At 39.7% G+C, this 22,830-nt stretch overlaps 1 protein-coding gene across 1 annotated transcript in view; it reads right to left on the bottom strand.

The window, feature by feature from the left end:
- Window positions 1–290: 290 nt before the first annotated feature.
- The window catches only part of SRC (SRC proto-oncogene, non-receptor tyrosine kinase), a 99,857-nt gene continuing 77,317 nt past the window's right edge, over window positions 291–22,830 (bottom strand). The window contains exons 5-12 of the mRNA XM_088153488.1: window positions 22,326–22,429; window positions 19,429–19,578; window positions 17,026–17,181; window positions 15,658–15,837; window positions 15,027–15,103; window positions 13,647–13,800; window positions 13,177–13,308; window positions 291–7,287 (exon numbers count right to left, since the gene is read on the bottom strand). Coding sequence (XP_088009614.1) covers window positions 7,079–7,287; window positions 13,177–13,308; window positions 13,647–13,800; window positions 15,027–15,103; window positions 15,658–15,837; window positions 17,026–17,181; window positions 19,429–19,578; window positions 22,326–22,429 — 1,162 coding nt within the window. The 3' untranslated portion in view covers window positions 291–7,078. The remainder of the gene's footprint in view (window positions 7,288–13,176; window positions 13,309–13,646; window positions 13,801–15,026; window positions 15,104–15,657; window positions 15,838–17,025; window positions 17,182–19,428; window positions 19,579–22,325; window positions 22,430–22,830) is intronic.

Below are 22,830 nucleotides of genomic sequence, written 5' to 3'. Positions count from 1 at the left end.
GGCCCTTACTGAGTCCCTTGCATCACACTAAGGCAGAAATGTACAACTTTCTTAAATCAGATGCTGCATTTTTTTTTCAGGTTAGCTGCTGAGGATCCCAGGGGTGTAACTAATGACACCATGATGGCACCTGAATGGGTGGAGTCAATTTGTTTTAACTATATGGGGAGGATTGGGGTGCAGTGACTGCCTTCATACTCAGCAAAGCTTAAGGCACCCAGTTTTGTCCTTAACTCCCCCCCCCCCTTTACCAAAATGTTTAGCCTTGCTTGCTTTGGAAATCCTCTAAGGCAGTGTTTCTCAACCTTGGCAACTTTAAGATATGTGGACTTCAACTCCCAGAATTCCCCAGCCAGCCATGGGAGCCACATGTATTCTGGGACTTGAAGTCTACATATCTTAAAGTAGCTAAGGTTGAGAAACACTGCTCTAAGGCCTGTGGAAGGGATAGAGACAAGCCCTATGCAGCCAACCTTCATACACTGCTGTTTTGTTTAACCATTATTCAGTATTTCCTAAGCCTTGTATTGGTTGGGTTCCTGCAAGAAGCTAAGCCATAAGCCATGGTTTATAAATGCCAGAGACTGGGCTCATACCATATTAAGGCACAATATTGCTCCATGCTGAAATAATGAATTGATCAAAACATAGCTGCTACCCAATTAAAACAAAATATGCCTGCCACATCCCTCCCTCCCACAGGGATATGGGATTACCATACTGTAACAAATCCCCAATATGGTCTTTCTGCATTTGTAAGCAGTGCCATCTATTTTTATTCAACAAAATTGTGTTTTTATGTCTGTGAAAAAGAAATAGAAGTACACCACTGAATTAAAAAGAGGACTTTGGCCTTCCTACATTTAGGAGTTTTAATATTTCAAAACATTTTATTTTTTAAAAAGGAGTTAGATTTCAGATACTAAAAAGGCAAGGGCAGGAGAGAGATCATCACATCCTCTGCATAGTAACTGAGATTTTACAAAATGTGTGTGTTTTCATAAAAAAATATAATAGCAGAAGAAACCCATATTCGGACTTGTTTAAACTTCGTTCATGCAACACCAGAGCCCATTCCAAGATTCCTCTCTGACGGGCATCTTCAAAAGCAAAATGAATAAGGAATGACAAAGCCAACACAGGAAGTTTGTTTAATGCTTTCTTCAGTTCATGAATTAATTGCAGAGGTCAGCCAGGCTCTGATCCTTAGATGGGGTCTGGTTTCCTGCCTCTGTGCCAAAGACTACATCATGCACGAATAAAGGAAGTGATGATTTTACAAAAGGGAACCACCAGCCATTTCTTTCTTCCAGAAAGTTGCCCTTAAAAAGAAGAAATGCAAGACTAAACATGGTGTTCATTTAAATTAGTATTCATCATCATTATTGCTACACCAAAATCAGAAAAGAAATCTGCAATTTTAAACTGGCCTAAACCTTGATTTTTTAAAATGTACATATTTGGAAAAAGGTAATTTTTACACATTAGTATCTATACATGTACACAGTTATACATGCACATGTTGGTCTTAGCTCCCACAGTAAAAGTTTTCAGAAGTTGACATATGTTCCATTTCGCATTTGTTAAGAAACTGTTTCTCCTTGGTGGCAGACTTTAATCATGTATGGTATATAAAAAGTATTGGCATGAAAGAGCAGTACCCTTGTTCCTTATTGGCAAAATAGGCTCATCTCCAAATTTAATTACACAGCAATAGGAATGCAAGTGGGAGTTCCTTGGAAAGGACTGTCCCCTTTAAAACAATTGTTCCTCCTTTTGCCAAATACACCCCCCACCCCAGAACCTGAACATACAACATGAAGACATAAATGCAAGTCCTGCTCACAAACGAAATACTCTACTTTTTTTTCCTAACTACAGTATTATACATGAGGAAATGGGACAAAGATTTTATAAAGTTAATTTTGGGGCCAAATTATCTGGCCTCCACTTTCTCAGACTGTAGGTAGGAGCTGATAGGAACAAATGTCTTCCCAACCAACTTTCAATGAAGAGAACTAGATGTCAGAAAAGGTTTTAACCATACCTCCTCTTAATACACATCTAGTGTTCTAGATTGAACAATTTTGTTTTAACAAAGGAAAATGCTAATTGGGGTGTATGTCAGCGCATTGGAATTCTGAAAAAAAAATGGTAAAAGAGAGAAAGTCATTCTCTTCCAGCTGTGGAAGGAGATACAAAGCAAGATGTGTTCCATTTGGAGGGGGAAGGAAAGAAAGAAAGTGGAAAGTTTAGAGATGTGGAAAGGCACAGTCTCCATTCCTGATTAAGCTCCTTTCTCATTTGATGAAAGATTGCACAAGAATGCCCCATAGATCAATTAGAGATTTCAAAAAGGAGCAGGAAAAAGGAATTTTAAAAATTGAATTTCACAAGTACAAATTGGAAAAAAAACATGCAAGGCATATTATAAACAAAGGCAAGAAAGAGTTTTGATCGCTTGACACCGCATCATACCCTGGTCATATTAAAGAAAGGAAGTTGTACCCTGTTCTCAACACAATGCAAATAGGAGTTTCGTTCTGCAGGGGATAGGCATTTTGGCATATAACTAAGCAAGAGGACAGTCATGGGCTCCTCCCATTGTTCTACCCATGTGAAGCCATTGCTAAAGTTTAAACCTACTGTATTGCTGCAGTCATTGACTATTTTGAGGTCCTGAGGTACATGCGCGCACACACACACACACTTGGCCTAAGAAACAGATTTGGCTCAATTATCTAGAAAGGATACTGAAATCCTCAGTGTCAGAAAAACTTGAATTTGAACTATTTGGGGAAAGAGCTTGTGCAACCCATGGGAACTATACCTTGTCTTGGATCCCTTTTCCTAAAAAGCAGTTCTGAAACTGAATTAAGAGGAAGCACGTGAAACCTGGTCACCAATTCAAACTATTTTTGGTGCTTTCTCAACTATGCTCCATAGTTCTCTGCTGAAAATAATCTCTTGTTAAACCAAAGAAACTTTGAGAATATTAACTGAAGCACTGATAGAGGTTCTATGTTCTAAATACATACTTGCGAGAATGACACACTTCTGTCTCTGCATATGGCAGAGGTATGAGATCTCAACTTTGGACCTTTCTAAGCAAATACTACCAACAACAGACTCCCCTGCAACACACCATCCCATTCTAACATACAAGATGACACTAACAGGAATGGAAGAAGAAACAAGCCAGGTATCTACTTGACTAGAGCAAACAACATATAAACTTTTGGAAGTAATTTCTTTGTTCTGACTTAAATTGGTCATAAAAGATAGTTCATCAGATTCATGGAATAAAAAGTTTCTGCTATTGGAGGGTTGTTGTTGTTTGTTTGTTTTTTGGCACATCAGAGAACATCAAAAACTTAGACATGGAAAAGTAAGATCAAGTGATGGCAAGCTGCCAATAATTTCCAGCTAAATACAACTGCAACAAACATTCTTCTTACTTTGGAAAACACATGCACTTAAGTTGACATCCAAAGTCACCAAGCAGCATTCACTTGCTGACTCAAGGATTATATACAAAAGAGGACTATCTTACAGTTGGTAAGAAATTCTCCCAGTAAGACAAAACTGGTGCACTGCAAAAGATTTTTTTGTACCATGCTGGCAACAACATTGTTGCAACAAAAGGCAGATATGTTTACATATGGCTTGAATTGCTGTTACACCTTGGATTTTAATTCTTTGCCCAGATCTTCACTGGAGTTAGCAAGACATATCAGCGAAGATGGCTGGACTGTCTTTGTATTTTTCTCACTCACAATTCTAAGGGTTGCCAGTTACATTTCCGAAGGCTGCCCCAAAACCACTTCCAATTTCGGTTCTCCATAGGGAAGGAGCTGTTTCTTGGACTGTGGGCTTGGGATCTCAGCTGCTAAAACCCTCATTCTAGAGAATGAGATCAGTGGTATAAAGTATATGACTCACAAGTTTCATGAAGGAAAAAACTAGCATTCCCGTCTAGTGACATCCAATTTAAATGTCGCTTACACAAAGTTGCAACCCATCTGGTTTTTCCAGTGTGGACAACTAAGCGGGAGTCTTGCTGTGTCTATACCAAAAGAGACCAGGGGGATTTTAGGTCTCTTCCATCAATATTCTTCTAGAAAACTAGGATTGTAGCTATAAGATCATTTTTGAGGAAATAGATGGAGAGGTCCACATCCCACTGATGAACAATTTCCTGTTTAAGATGCTGTAATCAACTTCTTGTATTTTAAAACACTTCTTATGCCTCAAATTAAGGCCATAACCTAACCTCCAGAAAAGCCATGTAATATGAATCTAGAAAGCACAGTTCCGTTTGTAGCACTGCCCTAATGCTACTGCTCCAGGTCTGAGCATTCCTGCCAGCTCCCAGACAGTGCCTCAGGCTAGTCCTACCAGCTATTGTTCTTACATCTGTCCCAGGATGCGGATTTCTTAGCTAATGTAACAGGCATGGTCTAGCAAGCCAAGTGGAATTTTGTTCACTTTTCTCCTCCTGATAAGCATCATTGAGCAAAATCTCTACAACACTTGGAGTTGGTTTCCAAACAGTGACCCTGTTCAGTTTGTTGCCCATCCTTTTTTGAGAAGGATGGAATGGGCCTGTAACAAAGATGCACATCAATCCCTGCTGTATATGCACAAGTCTGAATGCAAGTTACATCTTGCTCCTTAGATGCAAACTGCTGTGAAAACATGAGGAAACGTGTTTGAACATGAAAAGTCTTTACAGGGGTCACGGAAAGCAACAAATTAGTAAAGAAGAGACTAGCAAAGTGTGAGCTTCCATAAGTAGTCTGATGGCCACACTATAAGCACATGCAGCTGTGTGTAATTGCTTTTCTAACAAACAGGGGAACATCCCATTGCATGTGGGTGTACAGGAATGTGTGTTAATGTTTAACACCTTCCTGGCTATTTTCACAGTCATCAACAGATCCTATTTATTTTTCCCAGTGCTTAGAAAATAGCTTGGGATGGTGTGCTAGTCCAGACGACTGGCTTGGTGACTATGATGGACAGGGCCTTCTCTATAGTTTTCCTACACTATCAAATTGTGGAGCTGCCTACCAAATGACTTCTACCAGGCCCCATCATTATACCTTCAGGCAGAGCCCAAAGATTTGCTAAATCATTTGGCTTTTAATGGCATAATCAAATTGAAATAGGATTTTCTTTACTGTTCTGTCCTATTTTTATGCTTTTAATTTTATTGTAGATTGTGGTAGGGTTTACCCTAAAAGACTGGTTAAAAGTGAAATAATTACTTTACGATCCAGAAGTAAAAGATTAAGTAATTGTTTCTTCACTGTTCCTTTGCCAAACTTCACATGATATATTAGTTTTTAATGTTATTAATTTTTACTGAAAATAAGAGAACAGGGTTTTAGATTTCTTATAGCAGCCTTCCTCAATGGCAATACTCTTCAAATCTTTTGACCACAGCTATCACCATCTACCTCCTGGCAGATGGGGGTTTTAATCCAAGGTAGTTAAAATACATTGGGTTGGGGAAGGCAGACATAAGGATCACTCTGAAATGAGCCTGCATGGAGTTTGCAGTATGTATGTGTCTTCTAGATCAAGAGACTGGGTTTAAATCCCTGAAATTATATTCCCTAAACTGGGAAGACTGTTAAAATGGCTGAACGGGGAGAGTGGGTGAGAGTTATCAGGCTTTGCAGAAGTATACAGACTTTCTTAAATTTTATTTGAATATTTCTACTTCTGTCCTTCCAGTGTATGTTGCTCAGTCATACATCATGGCAAAGAAAGTGGATGGCCTTCCAACTCTGAAGCAGTGATTAGATCATGGGTATAATACTAGATAGTAAACACAACAAGCCACTTACTGCTGCAGTATTATGCTTCCAAGGCACTGAGGAACCCCAGACTGGGTTCAAATTAAAAGGCAGTGATGTGAGCAGAGTGTGTGCTTAAAGAATTTATAGAATGCTATGTGGAAGACTAATATTTCCTAGGCAGGAGACTGGTATTAACAGCTTAGCAGTTTGGTATGGGTAGAGAAAAGAAGGATTTATGATCCTGCTACCTTACCCCTTTTTGCAGGCTGAAGAAACCGATAATCTTCAGCTCTCTTTATTGAATTAAAGGGCTAGATGGGAAGACAAGCCTCCAGTCCAAGATCTAGCTCACTGTCCTGAACAATTCAGGGATCATTATTTGCATTATGACATTATACATCCTATCTTACACAAATGGCGGGTAGAGTTTCCCCAAAAATGTCCTTTACTTCATTTACAGCCAGAGGGCAAAGAACAACACATTTTCTAAGCAAGCCCAATACATCCAGTTCAACCTATTATATGGCTAAGATCTGCAAGTGCACCTCCACAAACAGGACAAGACTGGATAGACAGTGGCACAGAAGAAAATGGTGTCAAATAAAAATAAGAAGGAGAGGATTACAAACACATGGAAATGTGAAGTGTTCACAATATAAGCGAGCTACATTTTTTCCCCCTGGATTCAGTCAGCCTAGATCCAGATGTTTGAATATGAGTAGGGAAATTGTGCTGGTTTTGTCCATAAAGAAGAACAAGAGCCATGAGAGTCTGAAAGGCATACTTCTTTAGCATCACCATTCAATCAGAAATGACTCAAGTGCTTTGATGCAGGATTGTCCTGCATCAAATGCAGGATTGTCCTGATTGCAATTCCTTCTAATCATAGTCAAGAGTGGTTTTGATAGAGGACATAGTCCTGAAAGTAGGTGACCCTCAGGAATAGGATCCTTGCGCTTACTTGGTATCTTCTTTTGTGGAAAGTTTTGGTGTTCCTGAAACTCCTCTGCTGTACTACAACCAACTTCATATTAAAAACTCAAACCATGAGACTTTGTTCACTCATAATCCATCAAGGTTTTTGTTAACCACATTTGTTTGACAAAGAAACTGGTGCAATCCTTAAAAAGAAGGGCAAATTGCCAGAATGAGGCAAACACCCTGACTAGTGCTCCAGCAAGGTTCCTAATATGACTCAAAAGATTCTCTCTAGAGCACACCTCCCATTGGAGCAGCATAAAGTCTTCTGGCAACTGATCCCGTTCTCAGACCTATAGATTCTCGCCTGGCTGATACTGGGGCTCTGTTGATGTGAAGTAATCCTCCAGGAACGCTTGAAGGTATTCAAAGGTTGGCCTTTCCTCGGGATCCTTTCTCCAGCACTGGCACATCAGCTCATGTAGAGATTCTGGGCATTCTGGTGGACAGGGCATCCGATAGCCTCGTTCCACTTGATCTAGGACTTCCCGATTCACCATGCCTATGATGCAAAAAAGGGGAGAGAAGGAGAGAGGGAGAGAGGGAGGTAGAAAGAGAGAGAGATCCTTAATGTAACTAGTATATAAGAGAAAATACATGCAAATTGTTCCTGGTTTCACAACTTTATTTCATCTTTATTTTGTTGGAATCAAATAGTATACCGTTCAATCAAAATATACAGAGGTACCACTAAGCCTTTATGCTCTTCCTAACAGTGTAAACCCTTTAGTAATGATTACAGAGAAGTAGTAGACTTCTCTTTATTGGGTGTGTCCCAGCTGAAACTAGATAGTTCTCAGGTATGCTTTTGTTGTTCAGTCGTTAAGTCATGTCCGACTCTTCGTGACCCCATGAACCATATTGCGCCAGGCCTTCCTGTCCTTCACTGCCTCCCTGAGTTTGCTCAGTTTCATGCTCATTGCTTCAGTGATGCTATCTAACCATCTCATCCTCTGACGTCCTCTTCTCCTTTTGCCTTCAATCTTTCCCAGCATCAGGGTCTTTTCCAAAGACTCCTCTCTTCGCATTAGGTGACCAAAGTATCTGAGCTTGAGCTTCATTATCAGTCCTTCCAATGAGCAATCAGGGTTGATTTCCTTTAAGATTGACTGGTTTGACCTCCTAGCAGTCCAGGGGACTCTTAAGAGACTTCTCAGCACCACAGTTCAAAGGCATCAATTCTTCGGCACTCAGCCTTCTTGATGGTCCAGCTCTCACAGCCATACATTACTACTGGAAAAACCATAGCTTTGACTATGCGGATCTTTGTCGGCAAGGTGATATCTCTGCTTTTTAATATGCTATCTAGGTTTGCCATAGCTTTCCTCCCAAGGAGCAAGCGTCTTTTAATTTCATGGCTGCAGTCTCTGTCTGCGGTGATCTTGGAGCCCAAATAAATGAAGTCTGTTACTGCTTCCATTTCTACCCCTTCTATTTTCCAGGAATTAATGGGTCCAGATGCCATGATCTTAGTTTTTTTAATGTTGAGTTTCAAGCCAGCTTTTGCACTCTCCTCCTTCACCCTCATCAAGAGGCCCTTTAGTTCTTCTTCACTTTCTGCCATTAGGGTGGTATCGTCTGCATATCTGAGGTTATTGATGATTCTCCCTGCAATCTTAATTCCGGCTTGTGATTCTTCCAACCTGGCATTTCTCATGATGTACTCTGCATATAGGTTAAATAAGCAGGGTGACAGTATACAGCCTTGTCGTACTCCTTTCCCTATTTTGAACCAATCGGTTTTCCGTGACTGGTTCTAACTGTTGCTTCTTGGCCCGCATACAGATTTCTCAGGAGACAGGTAAGATGGTCTGGTACCCCCATCTCTTTAAGAATTTGCCACAGTTTGTTGTGATCCACACAATCGAAGGCTTTTGCATAGTCAATGAAGCAGAAGTAGATGTTTTTCTGGAACTCTCGTGCTTTCTCCATGATCCAGCGAATGTTGGCAATTTGATCTCTAGTTCCTCTGCCTCTTTGAAACCCAGCTTGTACATCCGGTAGTTCTCGGTTCACGTACTGCTGAAGCCTAGCTTGTAGGATTTTGAGCATAACCTTGCTAGCATGTGAAATGAGTGCAATTGTGCGATAGTTTGAGCATTCTTTGGCATTGCCCTTCTTTGGAATTGGAACGTAAACTGACCTTTTCCAATCCCGTGGCCACTGTTGCGTTTTCCAAACTTGCTGGCATATTGAGTGCAGCACTTTAACACCATCATCTTTTAGTATTTTAAATAACTCAGCTGGAATACTGTCATCTCCACTAGCTTTGTTGTTAGCAATGCTTCCTAAGGCCCACTTGACTTCACTCTCTAGGATGTCTGGCTCAAGGTCAGTGACCACACCAGCATGGACATCAGCGACATTAAGATCTTTCTTGTATAGTTCTTCTGTGTATTCTTGCCACCTCTTCTTAATCTCTTCTGCTTCTGTTAGGTCCCTGCCTTTTTTGTCCTTTATCATGCCCATCTTTGCACTAAACGTTCCTTTGATATCTCCAATTTTCTTGAAGAGATCTCTAGTCTTCCCCATTCTATTGTTTTCCTCAATTTCTTTGCACTGTTCATTTAAGAAGGCCTTCTTATCTCTCCTTGCTATTCTCTGGAAATCTGCATTCAGTTGCTTATATCTTTCCCTTTCACCCTTGCTTTTCACATTCCTTCTTTCCACAGCTATTTGTAATGCCTCATCAGACAGCCATTTTGCTTTCTTGCATTTCTTTTTCCTTGGGATGGTTTTAGTTGCTGCCTCCTGTACAATGTTACAGACCTCTGTCCATAGTTCTTCAGGCACTCTGTCTACCAAATCGAATCCTCTAAATCTATTCATCACCTTCACTGTGAAGGAATATGATCTAAGTCATACCTGAGTGATCTAGTGGTTTTCCCTACATTCTTCAATTTAAGCCTAAATTTTGCAATAAGAAGCTCATGATCTGAGCCACAGTCAGCTCCTGGTCTTGTTTTTGCTGTCTGTATAGAGCTTCTCCATCTTTGGCTGCAAAGTATATAATCAATCTGGTTTCGGTATTGACCATCTGGTGATGTCCATGTGTAGAGTCGTCTCTTGTGTTGTTGGAAAAGAGTGTTTGCTATGACTAGCTTGTTCTCTTGACAGAACTCTATTAGCCTTTGCCCTGCTTCATTTTGTGCTCCAAGGCCAAACTTGCCTGTTATTCCAATTACTCCTTGACTTCCTACTTTAGCATTCCAATCCCCTATGATGAAAAGGACATCTTTTTTTGGTGTTAGTTCTAGAAGGTGTTGTAGGTCTTCATAGAACCGGTCAACTTCAGCTTCTTCGACATCAGTGGTTGGGGCATAGACTTGGATTACTGTGATGTTGAATGGTTTGCCTTGGATACGCACTGAGATCATTCTGTCGTTTTTGAGGTTGTACCCCATTACTGCCTTTCCCACTCTCTTATTGACTATGAGTGCAACTCCATTTCTTCTAAGGGTTTCTTGGCCACAGTAGTAGATATAATGGTCACCTGAATTAAATTCACCCATTCCCATCCATTTCAGTTCGCTGATTCCCAAGATGTCGATGTTCAATCTTGTCATCTCATGTTTGACCACATCCAGCTTGCCTTGGTTCATAGATCTTACATTCCAGGTACCTATACAATATTGTTCTTTACAGCATCGGACCTTCTTTTCGCTTCCAGATACATCCACAGCTGAACGTCCTTTCGGCTTTGGCCCAGCCGCTTCACTCTTTGTGGAGCTACTTGGAATTGCCCTCCGCTCTTCCCCAGTAGCATATTGGACACCTTCCGACCTGAGGGGCTCATCTTCCGGCGTCATATCTTTTAGCCTTTTAACATTGTCCATGGGGTTTTCTTGGCAAGGATACTGGAGTGGGTTGCCATTTCCTTCTCCAGTGGACCACATTTTGTCAGAACTCTCTGTCATGACCTGTCCGTCTTGGGTGGCCCTGCACGGTATAGCTCATGGCTTCACTGAGTTACGCAAGCCCCTTCGCCACGACAAGGCAGTGATCCATGAAGGGGCAGGTATGCTTTAATTTGTATTAAAGCCCTACACTACACAGGGCTTTGGTCTCGATTGCCTAAATGCCCCCTTCCAACACTACATTTCTATGATTCTTTTTAACTCAGCATATAATCATAGAGTTGGAAGGGACAGCAAGGCCATTGTGTCTAATTCTCTGCTCCGTACCAACACACACATCCAGAATGGATGACTATCCACCCTCTGCTTGAGCAGATCCAGTAAAAAGGAGACTACTACCTGTCAGGGTATTTGGTTCCATGCCCCACTGGTGATCTGTCACAAAGCTTGTCTTCCTAATACACAACAGGAATATGTCCCTGTAATTTAAGACCATGATTCTGTTTCCTGCACTCTGAGATGGTAGAGAACATGCCTTAACCTTCTTCAGTTTTAGCACTTTTTGAAGAGTGAGATTATATTTCCCCACAAGGTTAAATATTTCGAGTTCTTTCAGTCTTAGTTCCATTTGACTTGCAATTGATCAATTTAAATAGTCCCTCCATCCTCATCCTTGCTGCTACCCTTATTTTTCAGATAATTTTTATACTGCCAGCAAATACAAAATGGGAAACTTGCTGAAGGTGAAAACTTTAAGAAGAAAAGGAATTCTCCCTCTGCATTTGTAACCTATGGATACACGGATAGCCTGGGTCCCAACGTTGCTTCCTCCTGCATTGTTTTCCTCTGTCAGCATGAGAAACAGTGCTATGATTTCAGCCATCCATATGGTCAGGATAGCAACAGAATTATTTCAATGGTATAGAAATGATCCATGAGGAAGAAAGAAGAGCTTTCCTCAGAGGTTACTGTGGCACGATAGTAACTTCTGAAGTAGGCTTTGAAGCAAGGCAAAGTTCTTCTCTGCATTCAAAGTCTAGGGGAAATTTTTTTTCTGTGAGTCACCAACTAATGACGCCTTCTAGTTTAGGAGACCACACTGGGTATCAAACAGCAGCAGCAGTAATCATCCTCATCCCCTTTCATAAGCTATCCACAGACTGTGCTGAATTCTGCTTCCCTCCTTAAGTCTTTTTCATTCTAAAAGAATTCTGCAAGGATCCAAAATCTACAATTTCGTTCATTTGAGAGACTAAAGGATATGTGCAGGCAGGGAACTGTGAAGTCTGTAGGTGGGTGACAGGGCAAACTTTGAATTGTGAATTTTATGTTTCTGTCAACATTGGCTTGTTGCATGAAGGGGAATTTGTCAAATGCCAACAACAACAGCACACTGAAAAGTTACCCAAGACAAAAATAAAAATCTCATTAAAAAAAGAGGGGGGATATGAAGTGAGACTATATAATATCCTATTGGCAAATGCTTTAAAAATATATAAAGTTAGCAACATCTTAGCATTTTGGTCAATACAGAATAAGGTATTACATTTAACCTTTCTAATTGATTCTGCTATATTTCTCTTTAGAACAAACCCAGACATGCAGAGTTTTTCTCTCTCAAGCCCCGGATGCAGCTTATAAATCAGAGCTGTGGTAAAAGCTTCCAAGAGGATTTTAAAGGTTCCAGAAAAGTGCCATGATACAGCTTCTGGCTCATGTATATACTTAGGCCTTAGGATCAAGGAAGCTGTGCCATATCTTAACAAGCTCAAGAAATTGTCCAACCAAACTGAATTAACCAGAGCTTTAACCAGAGCCTCTTTTTAGATCATGTAAAATTTTTAGATCACTGGTAAGACAATGGTGGTATCAGTATCACAGTCTGGAGGAGGCAAGGGAGGGCTTGCAGACAGTGTACTGTGGAACTTCATCTAAGCTTACGCTTAGTAAGACTGGAAGCCAAGCTCGGAATCTTCCTGTACTGACCTTCAAGAATGGCTGAGGGGAGGCCATGACATCATGCCAGAACGAAAGCCCTGAAGGTCAACACTGCCAAAAAGCCCGTTTGGGTTCAGAGACTTCCAGCTCGGTTAGGTATGCCATAGGGAAGGCAGAGTACCTGATGGATTCATTGACAAGGATTTTCAGGCCCTAGCTAGGTCAGACTGGCACTCTATGTCTATTACATGCTGTCTGAAAAGTGCTTTGGCCTGGTCATAACCCTTCCTAAGCTGAAGGCCTGGAGAGATGAGGCTTTAGTTGTTGCTGCCTGTTTTCACATGGAGTAGAATCCATTGCTTATGGTTAGTAGGGCAAGGCCAAGGGGAAAGAAAGGTAGTCTGAGCCAAGAGCTAAGTATGGCCAACCACACTCCAGTGTCCTCTTTCATGAATTATTTGGTTTTCTTCAGATTGTATTCCTTTGTTAGATTTTTATCCCACCTTTTATACAGGAACTCACAGCAGAATGAAAGAGTTCCCTACAGGTGCTTTTGAAGCTCTTGGCACTTATATCAAAAGTGAACACACACTTACCAGGATATGGCACTCGACCTTTGGTGGCAAGTTCAGTCAGCAGTATTCCAAAGGACCAGACATCTGACTTGATAGTGAACCGACCATACAGAGCAGCTTCTGGAGCAGTCCACTTGATGGGAAATTTAGCACCTGAGCAAGGAAACAGGAATGTAAATAAAATGTCTGAAAACTCTCATTCAGGTTTTCTTCTCTAGAGATCACAAGAGGGGGCTAATGGAGGTGAATTACATTCACATGTGCTGCCATGTCTACCAACTACTTTTTTTTTATCATTCATCAGCTATAAGCAATACCATAATAATTTGAAACACACCTAACTATGTATCTTGTTGGCAAATGAACTTTCACTAGTATCTGCTGAGTGAGAGGATGCCTACTTCTTACTAATACTGTTTTCTTCCTCTCTGAAGCAGCAACTCTTTTGCAGATGGTATTTTTTACCTAAGCAAGTTAAAGGGAGATCATACCTTGTCTTGCTGTGTATTCATTGTCCTCAATCAGTCGTGCCAATCCAAAGTCAGCTACTTTGCACACCAGATTCTCCCCCACAAGGATGTTGGCAGCTCGGAGATCTCTGTGAACGTAGTTCATCCTTTCCACGTAGGCCATGCCAGAGGCAATCTAACATCATTCCAAATTCAAATTAAAGTCTGAGGTAGTTTGAACAATAATTGTGTTCTGTCAGATTCTACTCATTAAAGCATCAGTCAAATCAGCAAGCCTTATTCAGTTCATATCAAGGGAGATTCTGGGTTACAATCATTTGTATAGTGAAGTCTTGCATGATGGTGGTCTTAAAATATCAGCAGAGGACTCAAACTGCATGATTGTTAATGATGAGGCTGACCACCATCTTTTAAGAAAGTGACCGAGGCCTCTACTGAAAAGCAAATAGTTTACTTGGAAGGACTCCAAATGTCATGAGTGTTCACAAAAGATACTTAACGAGGTCAGTTAAAAATCGGGTAACTACATTTGCAGAACAAACAAAGCTTGATTACTGTTCCTTTTTTTTTCTTTTTTTTTTTTGTGATTTCGCCTGATTTGCAAGCCCAGGCTATTTGCTTAGTTTGTAATTCAATGTATTGTGCAAAATTAGAAAATGGATTAATTCAATAAACAGGTTAAGAGTGTTATTTAAATGCAGCCAATACGTATTTTCCCCTGGCCTGACTCACTTCAAATTACAGGTAGAAAAATGTTCAGATGTGAATGTATTTATTAAAATGGTTATATTTTACTTTATATAAATAAATCTCAGATATGATGCAATCAGTTAAAACTAGACAAAATAACAACAAAACCCCAATAAATCCAATGTATTAAAACTCCTATCACTGAGATCCAAATGCTTGGGTAAATAATAATTTTTCCCTTGATACACAAACATATGTTGGTGTCAGTCTGACTGGGGGTAGTGGTGGAGGTATTTGATCAGAAAAGGCTCTCTCTCGGGGTTTTTTTTTTTTTGGAGTCTCCACATAATGTATTGTTTCTCATGGTAGGAGACAAAGAAAAACCCTTGCTCCCAGTAGATCTTAATATTCAGGCAGGTGTCCACAAGAAGAAGGGGTGTCTCAAATATGGTGATTCCAAACAGAGTGTTGAATATTTTCATTCACATATTTCTGGATGAGCTCCTCATTCCCATATCCAGATAAGAAAGAACATGTAAATGTCCAGGATAATATGTTAGGAATCTTTCCTAAAATGGTAGAATAATCTGTCTGTAGGAAGGTGTTTTCTATAACAGCTCAGAACCTACCACCCAAATTCTAAGTAGTGATACAGACATAAAAAAGAGGCATTAGGCCATCTGCAGCATATGCAAAGCCTTTTATGCTCACCTGTGCAGCCATGTCCACCAGCTGGGGCAGTCTCAGATACTTGCCCATCTCTCCCTTCAAAAAATCCAGGAGGCTCCCTAACAGTAGAACAGACAGGTGTCAGGAATTCAAGTAGGGGAAAACCTTAACTATTTCAAATCTTCTTATTCTGCAGATGTTGTAGAATGAACAAAGCCTTTTAACTCAATCTCCCAGTTGTTTTGAACACCGCACAAAGCCATTAAGGTTCCTAAAGCCCTTCGTTATTATCACCCACCGGCAAATGTAAATTGGGGTGTAATTTTCCACTCCTCAAGTTTTATTGTGACATGGTAAGCAAGTATTGAATTGTGAACTGCCTGTGTGCCAAGCAATCACGCAGTCTCTTCAGCACTTGCTAACACTGTATGAATTCATTCAGCCCAGAGTTACAACACTACCTATTTAGTTGTATAAATGGATTCTTAACAGTCAAGCTCATGTTTCACATGCTAATGTATCCAGTAACACAGAAATTATTAACATAGCCAGGAGAAGGCATATTTTCCTTCCAGTTTCAGATTTCTCCCTTTTTAATTTTGCCTATTTCGATTTGAAGGAGAACGAAGCATATACAGAAATAACAAGCACAGATAGTAGCACATGTAAGCACCTTTGCACATGTACTCTGTTACGATGTAAATAGGCTCTTCTGAAACTACAGCATACAGCTGCACCAGCTTTTCATGGCGCAGTTTCTTCATGACCTGGGCCTCCTGTAGAAATGCTTCTGGAGACATTGTCCCAGGCTTTAGAGTCTTGATTGCTACCCTGGTGGTGCCGTTCCAGGTCCCTGGAGAAGAAGCAGAATTAGCATGACTTGTACCAAGCCTAGTTAATCAGGTATCAATATCTTCAGATATTAAAACACGTAAGCTACCCGATTTGGGGTATGCTGATACTACATTCACCATTTTATACAATTTGAATATCCAAGTACGGATAAAGAATCGATGCAGAATACAATTATTGTCAAAAGCAACAATCCTTGTGAATTTGATGCACAAATGTTTCCCTTCCAAAACTTCCATATTGTCCTCTTATAAATTTACCATTTCAGAAGGAACTAGAGTCAAAATGTAACAATCAGAAATGAATGTCAGGCTAATTTTAAATTTTGTGTCCCTCTCCTAAGGAGTCAGAACTCCACATGGGGTTCTAATTCCACATGGAGTTCCATGATATACATGGAAATTGCAAAAGCAATCCTCCAACCAGGTATCAAATAGTTCAACCATTTCTAATTCAGAAATAAAGTGAAGAGATCCTCTTGGATCAGACTTCCCAGATATCTTATACTATGGCTTTCAAAATTCCCAGAATGCCCAACTCATCCATAGTGAACTATTTTGTAACTAGATTTTATGTATCCTGAGAACATTCATAATATTAATTCCCTGTGCAAATTGAAAGGTATTTAGTATTCAGTAGATGGCCAATATCTATTTGAGATGTGGGGTTTGGTCCCACTATCATTGCTATTATCTTCATTTCCATTGATTTCAGTAAGTCTGCTCAAAGCATTAACTTTGGAAACTTCTCAAAAATTTTTATACTTGGTAATTATGTTTTTGAATAATTGTTTGTTTATTGATTACTGATTGATTGATTTGCATGCCACCTCAATTACTGAAGTAACTCTAAGCAAATTACATGTTAGGATTAAAACAACAATTGAATAATGAAATAGAAAACAATAGTAATGCATAGTCAGTACAACATCCCACATTCTTTGGGTTCAAGTCCACAAGCTGATATCATGCTACTAAAAGAGCTATTATAACTGATCTTACTCCTTTTGCTATAGCCAGTCATAAAACAATGCAGCTGATTACTTAGCAAATCAAAGATAACTTCTGTAGTCATAAGATAGCCAAAAGGGAGAAGCTTGCTCTACTGCTTTTCCATGCCTGAAAAAACATTTTCAGAAATGCACTGTTCATCAGATAAAATGTTCATGTCTCTTGCAGGAAATTCTTACCCATCCATACTTCTCCAAAGCAGCCTTGTCCAAGTTTGACCTCTAGCCGCAATGATTCCCGGGGGATTTCCCAAGCATCTTTTGCCAAGCCCTGTGTCTGAGGCTTGCTTGTTGGGCAAACATTGGTGAGACGGTGGCACAAACCATCTGCATGTTCTATGAAAGAATAAAATCAGTTGCAGAATGCAAGAACATCTATTTATTCTAGACCCATCCGGAATCTCCATTTTAAGTTTCCATTTCAATAAAAATTGCTAGTCTGGAACCTACTATTATATTTACTGTACATCATTTTTCAATATAAAATACTCTGCAAACAAATGAACCCCAATTCAGAACAGCTCAACTGAAAATCTCCTTCAGGTTGTCCTTGTTTAGCAACCACACTTGGGACTGGCAACTTGGTCATTAAGTGAAGCGGTTGTGAAACATCACAATTTTATGATCTTGCTTCAGCTTTCCTTTGCTTTATAGACCTGCAAAGGTCGTGTCACAAAGTTACTTTTTCATCACTGTTGTAACTGCAAACAGTCTCTAAACAAGTCAGTCACTAAACAAGGACTAACTGTATATTGACTTTGTGCCTTTTGTGGTCCAAGGTAAATAGTTGTAATGGTATGTGGGAAAGTCCTCAGGGTGGAGTGAAGAAATGCTGCCTAGGGAATGGTCAGATAAGAGACAGCATAGCCTGCAGCCGGAAAGTGAGTGGGGCAAGAGGCTCAAAAGGGACCCTCCCTAGTTTCTCGGGCTATAAAAGAGACGGGGGGGGGGGATTGTACTTTCAGACTTGCAAGATTGATGTCAGCCTTACCAGATAGACCAGACAGGAAACACGACCACATAAGCTAATTCTCCTTTATTGTAAAGCTACATTAACAGAATCTTGCAAGTCTGAAAGTACAATTCTCTCACTGTCTCCTTTACAGCCCGAGAAACTAGGGTGGATCCCTTCTGAGCCCCTTGCCCCACTCACTTTCCAGCTGCAGGATATGCTGTCTCATATCTGACCATTCCTAGGCAGCATCTCTTCACCCCATCTCCTGAGGTTTTTCCCACATACCATTACAATAGTAGAAACATATTCTATTTACCTTAGAAATTAAACAATTGTAGTTTCTATAGTGTGATCTCTACCCCAATCTTCCTGAAACTCTGCCCCTGATGTCCATATACATCCAGTAAAAGGCACAATGACATCAAAACAATTTTGTGGTGTTCCTAACATCATCGTGAAAATTATATGAATTACTTACTTGCATCATTTTTGAAAGATGCAATTACTCAATTCACATCATTTATGCAATTGTATCATGATGCATGTGTTGTCATTTGTCTTTTCTATGTCCCCTACCCCAGACACTCATGGGCTGATTGTAGTTATTCATTAAGGGGGAGAAACAACAAAAGGTAAGAGATTGAAAACCACTCATTGCAAGTTAGAAATGCATCAAATATATTACCATACACAGGAATGAAATCAAAACATACATTTAGAAAAAGTGGAAGTCAGGGCCTAGTTATAACTTTACAACACCTGGAAGTCTACCGTGCAGAATCTCATTTCAACTTTGCTTTTGCCCTTCCTACTACATCATCAGTTAGGGGAAGCCACATTGTTGGGAACAACTATGGGAATTTGTAGTACACTAATCTCTTGCAATTTTGAGCATTGCTTGGTGATTATTTCAAAAATCACCATGGCTACTTGAGTGAAAGCTAGATCATGAGGCTTAAGGAAAAACTACGATATATTTACTTGGAGCTTATTAAAGTCTTACTGACGTGATCAGAATTAACTGGTCATAGGTGGAAAATCCTTAAGAATATGTGTACCTACACTGTGTAATAACAGGGTACATCCCCTGTCCATCTACTACAATTATGCAATTAAGTTTAAAAAAAACAACAACCCTACCCTGTTGATTTCTACCTTAACTATCTCAAAACATGTGCTAGAAAGTATTATAGAAAATGAACATTTTTTTTTCTTTCATTTCCTATTGCATATGTTACCATCTGGCATCTTTCACTGGCAATCATTTGTTTATTCTCCATTGTATTAATATGGTGGTACATTGAATATGCAGTATTCAGTGTATCACTGTATTAATCACAAGATGTGAACCTTATTATTTTCTTTTGGAGAATGATGAACAGAGATCTCACACTGCTTGCGGTGACAGTCCATAGGTAGCTAAGCCACACATTGCCAGACATTAGAACAATTACATTTGGATCTAATAGTACAACCTCTCATTGTTCATTTCATATTTAATGCTTGAGTACTTGATAGAATATCACGTACAGTCCAAACTTGTTCACCCTTTTCCTTATTCTGAGGTATCTTAGACAGAGACCCCTGCAGAGAACCCAGCCATCATCAGAAGCTGAAATGACACTTACTGGAGTAATAAGCCACTAGCTGCTGAAGGCTGCTGAACTGTGTGCGGGACGTGATATAAAAGCCACCATTGTCCAGTTTGCGAATCTTGTAGTGCTTCACATTGAGGCCCTTGGCATTGTCAAAATCTGAGACAGAGAGGCAGTAGGCACCTGTAAAGGAAAAGCGAGATCTATTTAAGCCCGCAATCTTAGAGATAATTTACAGTCAGTATTTATCAGACTGATTAACCCAAGATGACAGGGCTATATTTTGTGTCTTGGTAGGTATGCTTGTTTGCTTCCTTCCTCTTTTTTCTAAAACATTACCAATTCTGGAAGAAAACATTCTCCAAATAACTGAATGGTTCACATCAAGGCATACACACAATTAGGCATGCAGATAAAATATATATTTGATAACACCATACAATGCAAGCGGCTGATTCCATTTCACCATGGCATTTTAGAATAAGGAAAATTCTGAACACACACATGTTGTTAAGCAAATCTCTCAGAGTAGAATGTCTTGATGCCGGTTACATAAAAGCAAACAGTGATGCTATAGAGACCAGGATAGTAGCTTCCCAGCAGGATTAAGATGTGGGGAGAGGGGATGCAGAGGGGACATCTTTGAAGAAAGCAGCCAAGAAGACCAGGCTGATCTAATTATGGCTTGCAGGTGAATCAGCCTTCATTCTGATCCTGTCAAACCTTACCAGCTAATTTGTATGGGGTTAACACAGAGGGCCTTGAAGGAAGGTCTTTACTACAACTCTTAAGTGGAAGAAATCTATAGAGAAAACCTCTTTCCTCCTTTGCTGTTAGGACACTGCTCCAATTAAATGGGGAAAGTGCTGCTGTATTATTTTGTCGGGGGTGTCAGTTTTAGGGCATGACACAGAATTCAAGATTCAAAAATGTTTTCAAAACATATACAATTCTGTTTCTTAGACTAGTTCAGCTCCTTGTTTCGTGTATGACCTGTATCTTCATCTGAAAATCTGGCCATGGGTGACAAATTGACCACAATTAATATTATGATCTAAATCAGTGTTTCTCAACCTTGGCAACTTTAAAATGTGTGGACTTCAACTCCCAGGATTCCCTAGCCAGCATCTAAACTGATCTAAATGATGAACACCAAAGGAATGCTTAGAAACTCTTGTGAAGATCTGAGAGATGATTAGGAAAGCAGGTTTACTAACATTGCTATTTAACATTTATGAAGAATTTTTTAAAACGGGCAAAATGTTTTGATTCATACCACACTCACCCTCATGGCCTGTGACTTGTTTTGTAATTGGATGTTTAATCTTCTTTATCATTTTGAACAATTTCCATTGGAAATTTGCTAACAAAATTGGGGTAAACCCAGACCAGGTTAGACATGTTTTATTTTTATCTATGAGACAAATCACTCATGGATAACTTTAATTCCTATAGCTTTCAGTGAGAATGAAACATGACTAACTTGTCTGGTTCCAATTCACTGTAAATGAATAAGCCATGGCATGCAGATGAATGGTCTGTAGATGCTATGTTGAATGTTGAATGATCTCTTGTGCCAAGTCAACAGCAGTTACAAGCAATACTTGATTTTAAAATACACCCACACCAAAAGCTGAGATTTGTGCCACTTTATTCTTTTTCTCTGAATATGCATATGAGAGACCATGAAATACATGCAACCTTTACAAGTCCAGAGGTTTCACCATTAGAGAAATGCGACATGTGGATAATGCTAAGTCAACTCTATGCTTGTGCAGAATTTGTGACTGGTACATACACATTGTTTGTGGCTCTCCTTTTACTCACAAACACAAACTCTATAACCTGTTTCATAAATGTAACAAACAACAACTCCTTGGCAGGAGAGAAAGAGAAACTAGAGTTTCCTGTTGCCATTGGTTACCCAGCTATTTCCCCATCCAGTGACCCAGTTTCTACACTATTTTTTTTACAAAAAGGAGAAGCACAGGACTGGAGTCTCTGTTTACATTTAAATCCCATCCAGTTCTCCACCCTTCACATCAGTATACAAGAGGGAGATAGAGAGAGTGCAGTCCTGTTGACAGAACCAACTGTATGTAGATAGCATGGACAAGCAGAGAGAATAAGGATATTATCAGCATGAGAAAAGCGTACCTCTTGGGTTAAAATGCCTGTTATTATATATCAAGCAAAAGAAAAAGAGCCTTGGAGAGGCCATACATGCTCCAAGTCACTGGGTTTGAAATCTTCCTCTACCCTACTACTGCCCACAATTAAAAGCAATTTTAACCATTATTTACATGGTTGCAATAGTTTATCATTCGTAAACTAAGATAATCCATATTAACTGCTGAAGATAATTGCTTTTAATTGCCTTCAGATGAATGGCATAGAGAGAAACCTAACAGAAGGCACATCCATGGGGCTCCTTTGCATCATTCTTCAAAACTAAGAATTCTAGTTATTGCAGTCTGAAAATATCTAAAACACCCATTTTGCATTTTCTGCTTTAAAATGACAGGAAGCTCTGGGGGCTACAAAATGGGTAGTGTAAACACGGGCATTAAGACAGATCTAAAAAAGAGACAGAGAATCCACGTTCTCCCTCATCTCTAGAAAAACAACAGGAAACTGTGAGTCCACCAATGCGCATGACATGGACACATTCATGCTAAGTTCTTGCGTAGTTAAATGTTTTAAGAATGTTAACTGCAACCCCTGACCACTGAGAAATTTCCAATATTTAGGGTGAAAGAGAGATTACCTCCAGTTTGAATGTAGTGGAGGGAAGAGGAACACTGTGCTTTAGCCATTAGAAGTTTGGGAAACACTCTTCTACAAGCAGAGAGAGAATCCTATTGAAGTGGAAGATTAATTTTCTAATACATTCTCCCGTGATCATCACTTTCTTTTCCAATGATTATTACCTTTTGTGGTCTCACTCTCTCTTGCCAGGAAAGTCCCTCGGGGATTCTCTGGATTGAGCAGTAACCGTTCAGATTCTCGGCGGGTTATCTTGCCAAAATACCATCTGCAACAGTAGAATACAGATAAATGTGGAGAGATCCCATTTTCATTTAAATCATTGCGAACATTTTTATAGACAGAAGAATCAAGTATTTTCTCCTCCAAAGGTTAAAGGTCATGCCAAAATAATTTTGCTCAAGAAGTACACCAATATTTTTCAGCTGCATTCTAGATACCAAAAATTTAGATTGGCAATGGCTCATTAGATTTCAGCACTTTTGAAATATTGCATCAGTTTGAAAACACGATTAATAACGTATCTGAGATTTTGAGAATTTACATATTTTAAATTATTTTAATTTAAGTATATTAAGTGCTATTTTGGGATGGGTTAAGCATCATTGCCTTTCTAGGGCCCATATTGCTGTAGTTCAGGCTTCATAAGATTCTAGGATCTCAGAATTC

This window comes from Python bivittatus, unplaced genomic scaffold (assembly GCF_059951505.1).
Source record: "Python bivittatus isolate LINGU-HERP-01145 unplaced genomic scaffold, Pbiv_v1 ctg000700_np1212, whole genome shotgun sequence".
NCBI classification, from domain to species: Eukaryota; Metazoa; Chordata; class Lepidosauria; order Squamata; family Pythonidae; genus Python; species Python bivittatus.
Note: the sequence above shows the minus strand (reverse complement) of the source record. Positions and strands in the feature narration are given on the sequence as shown.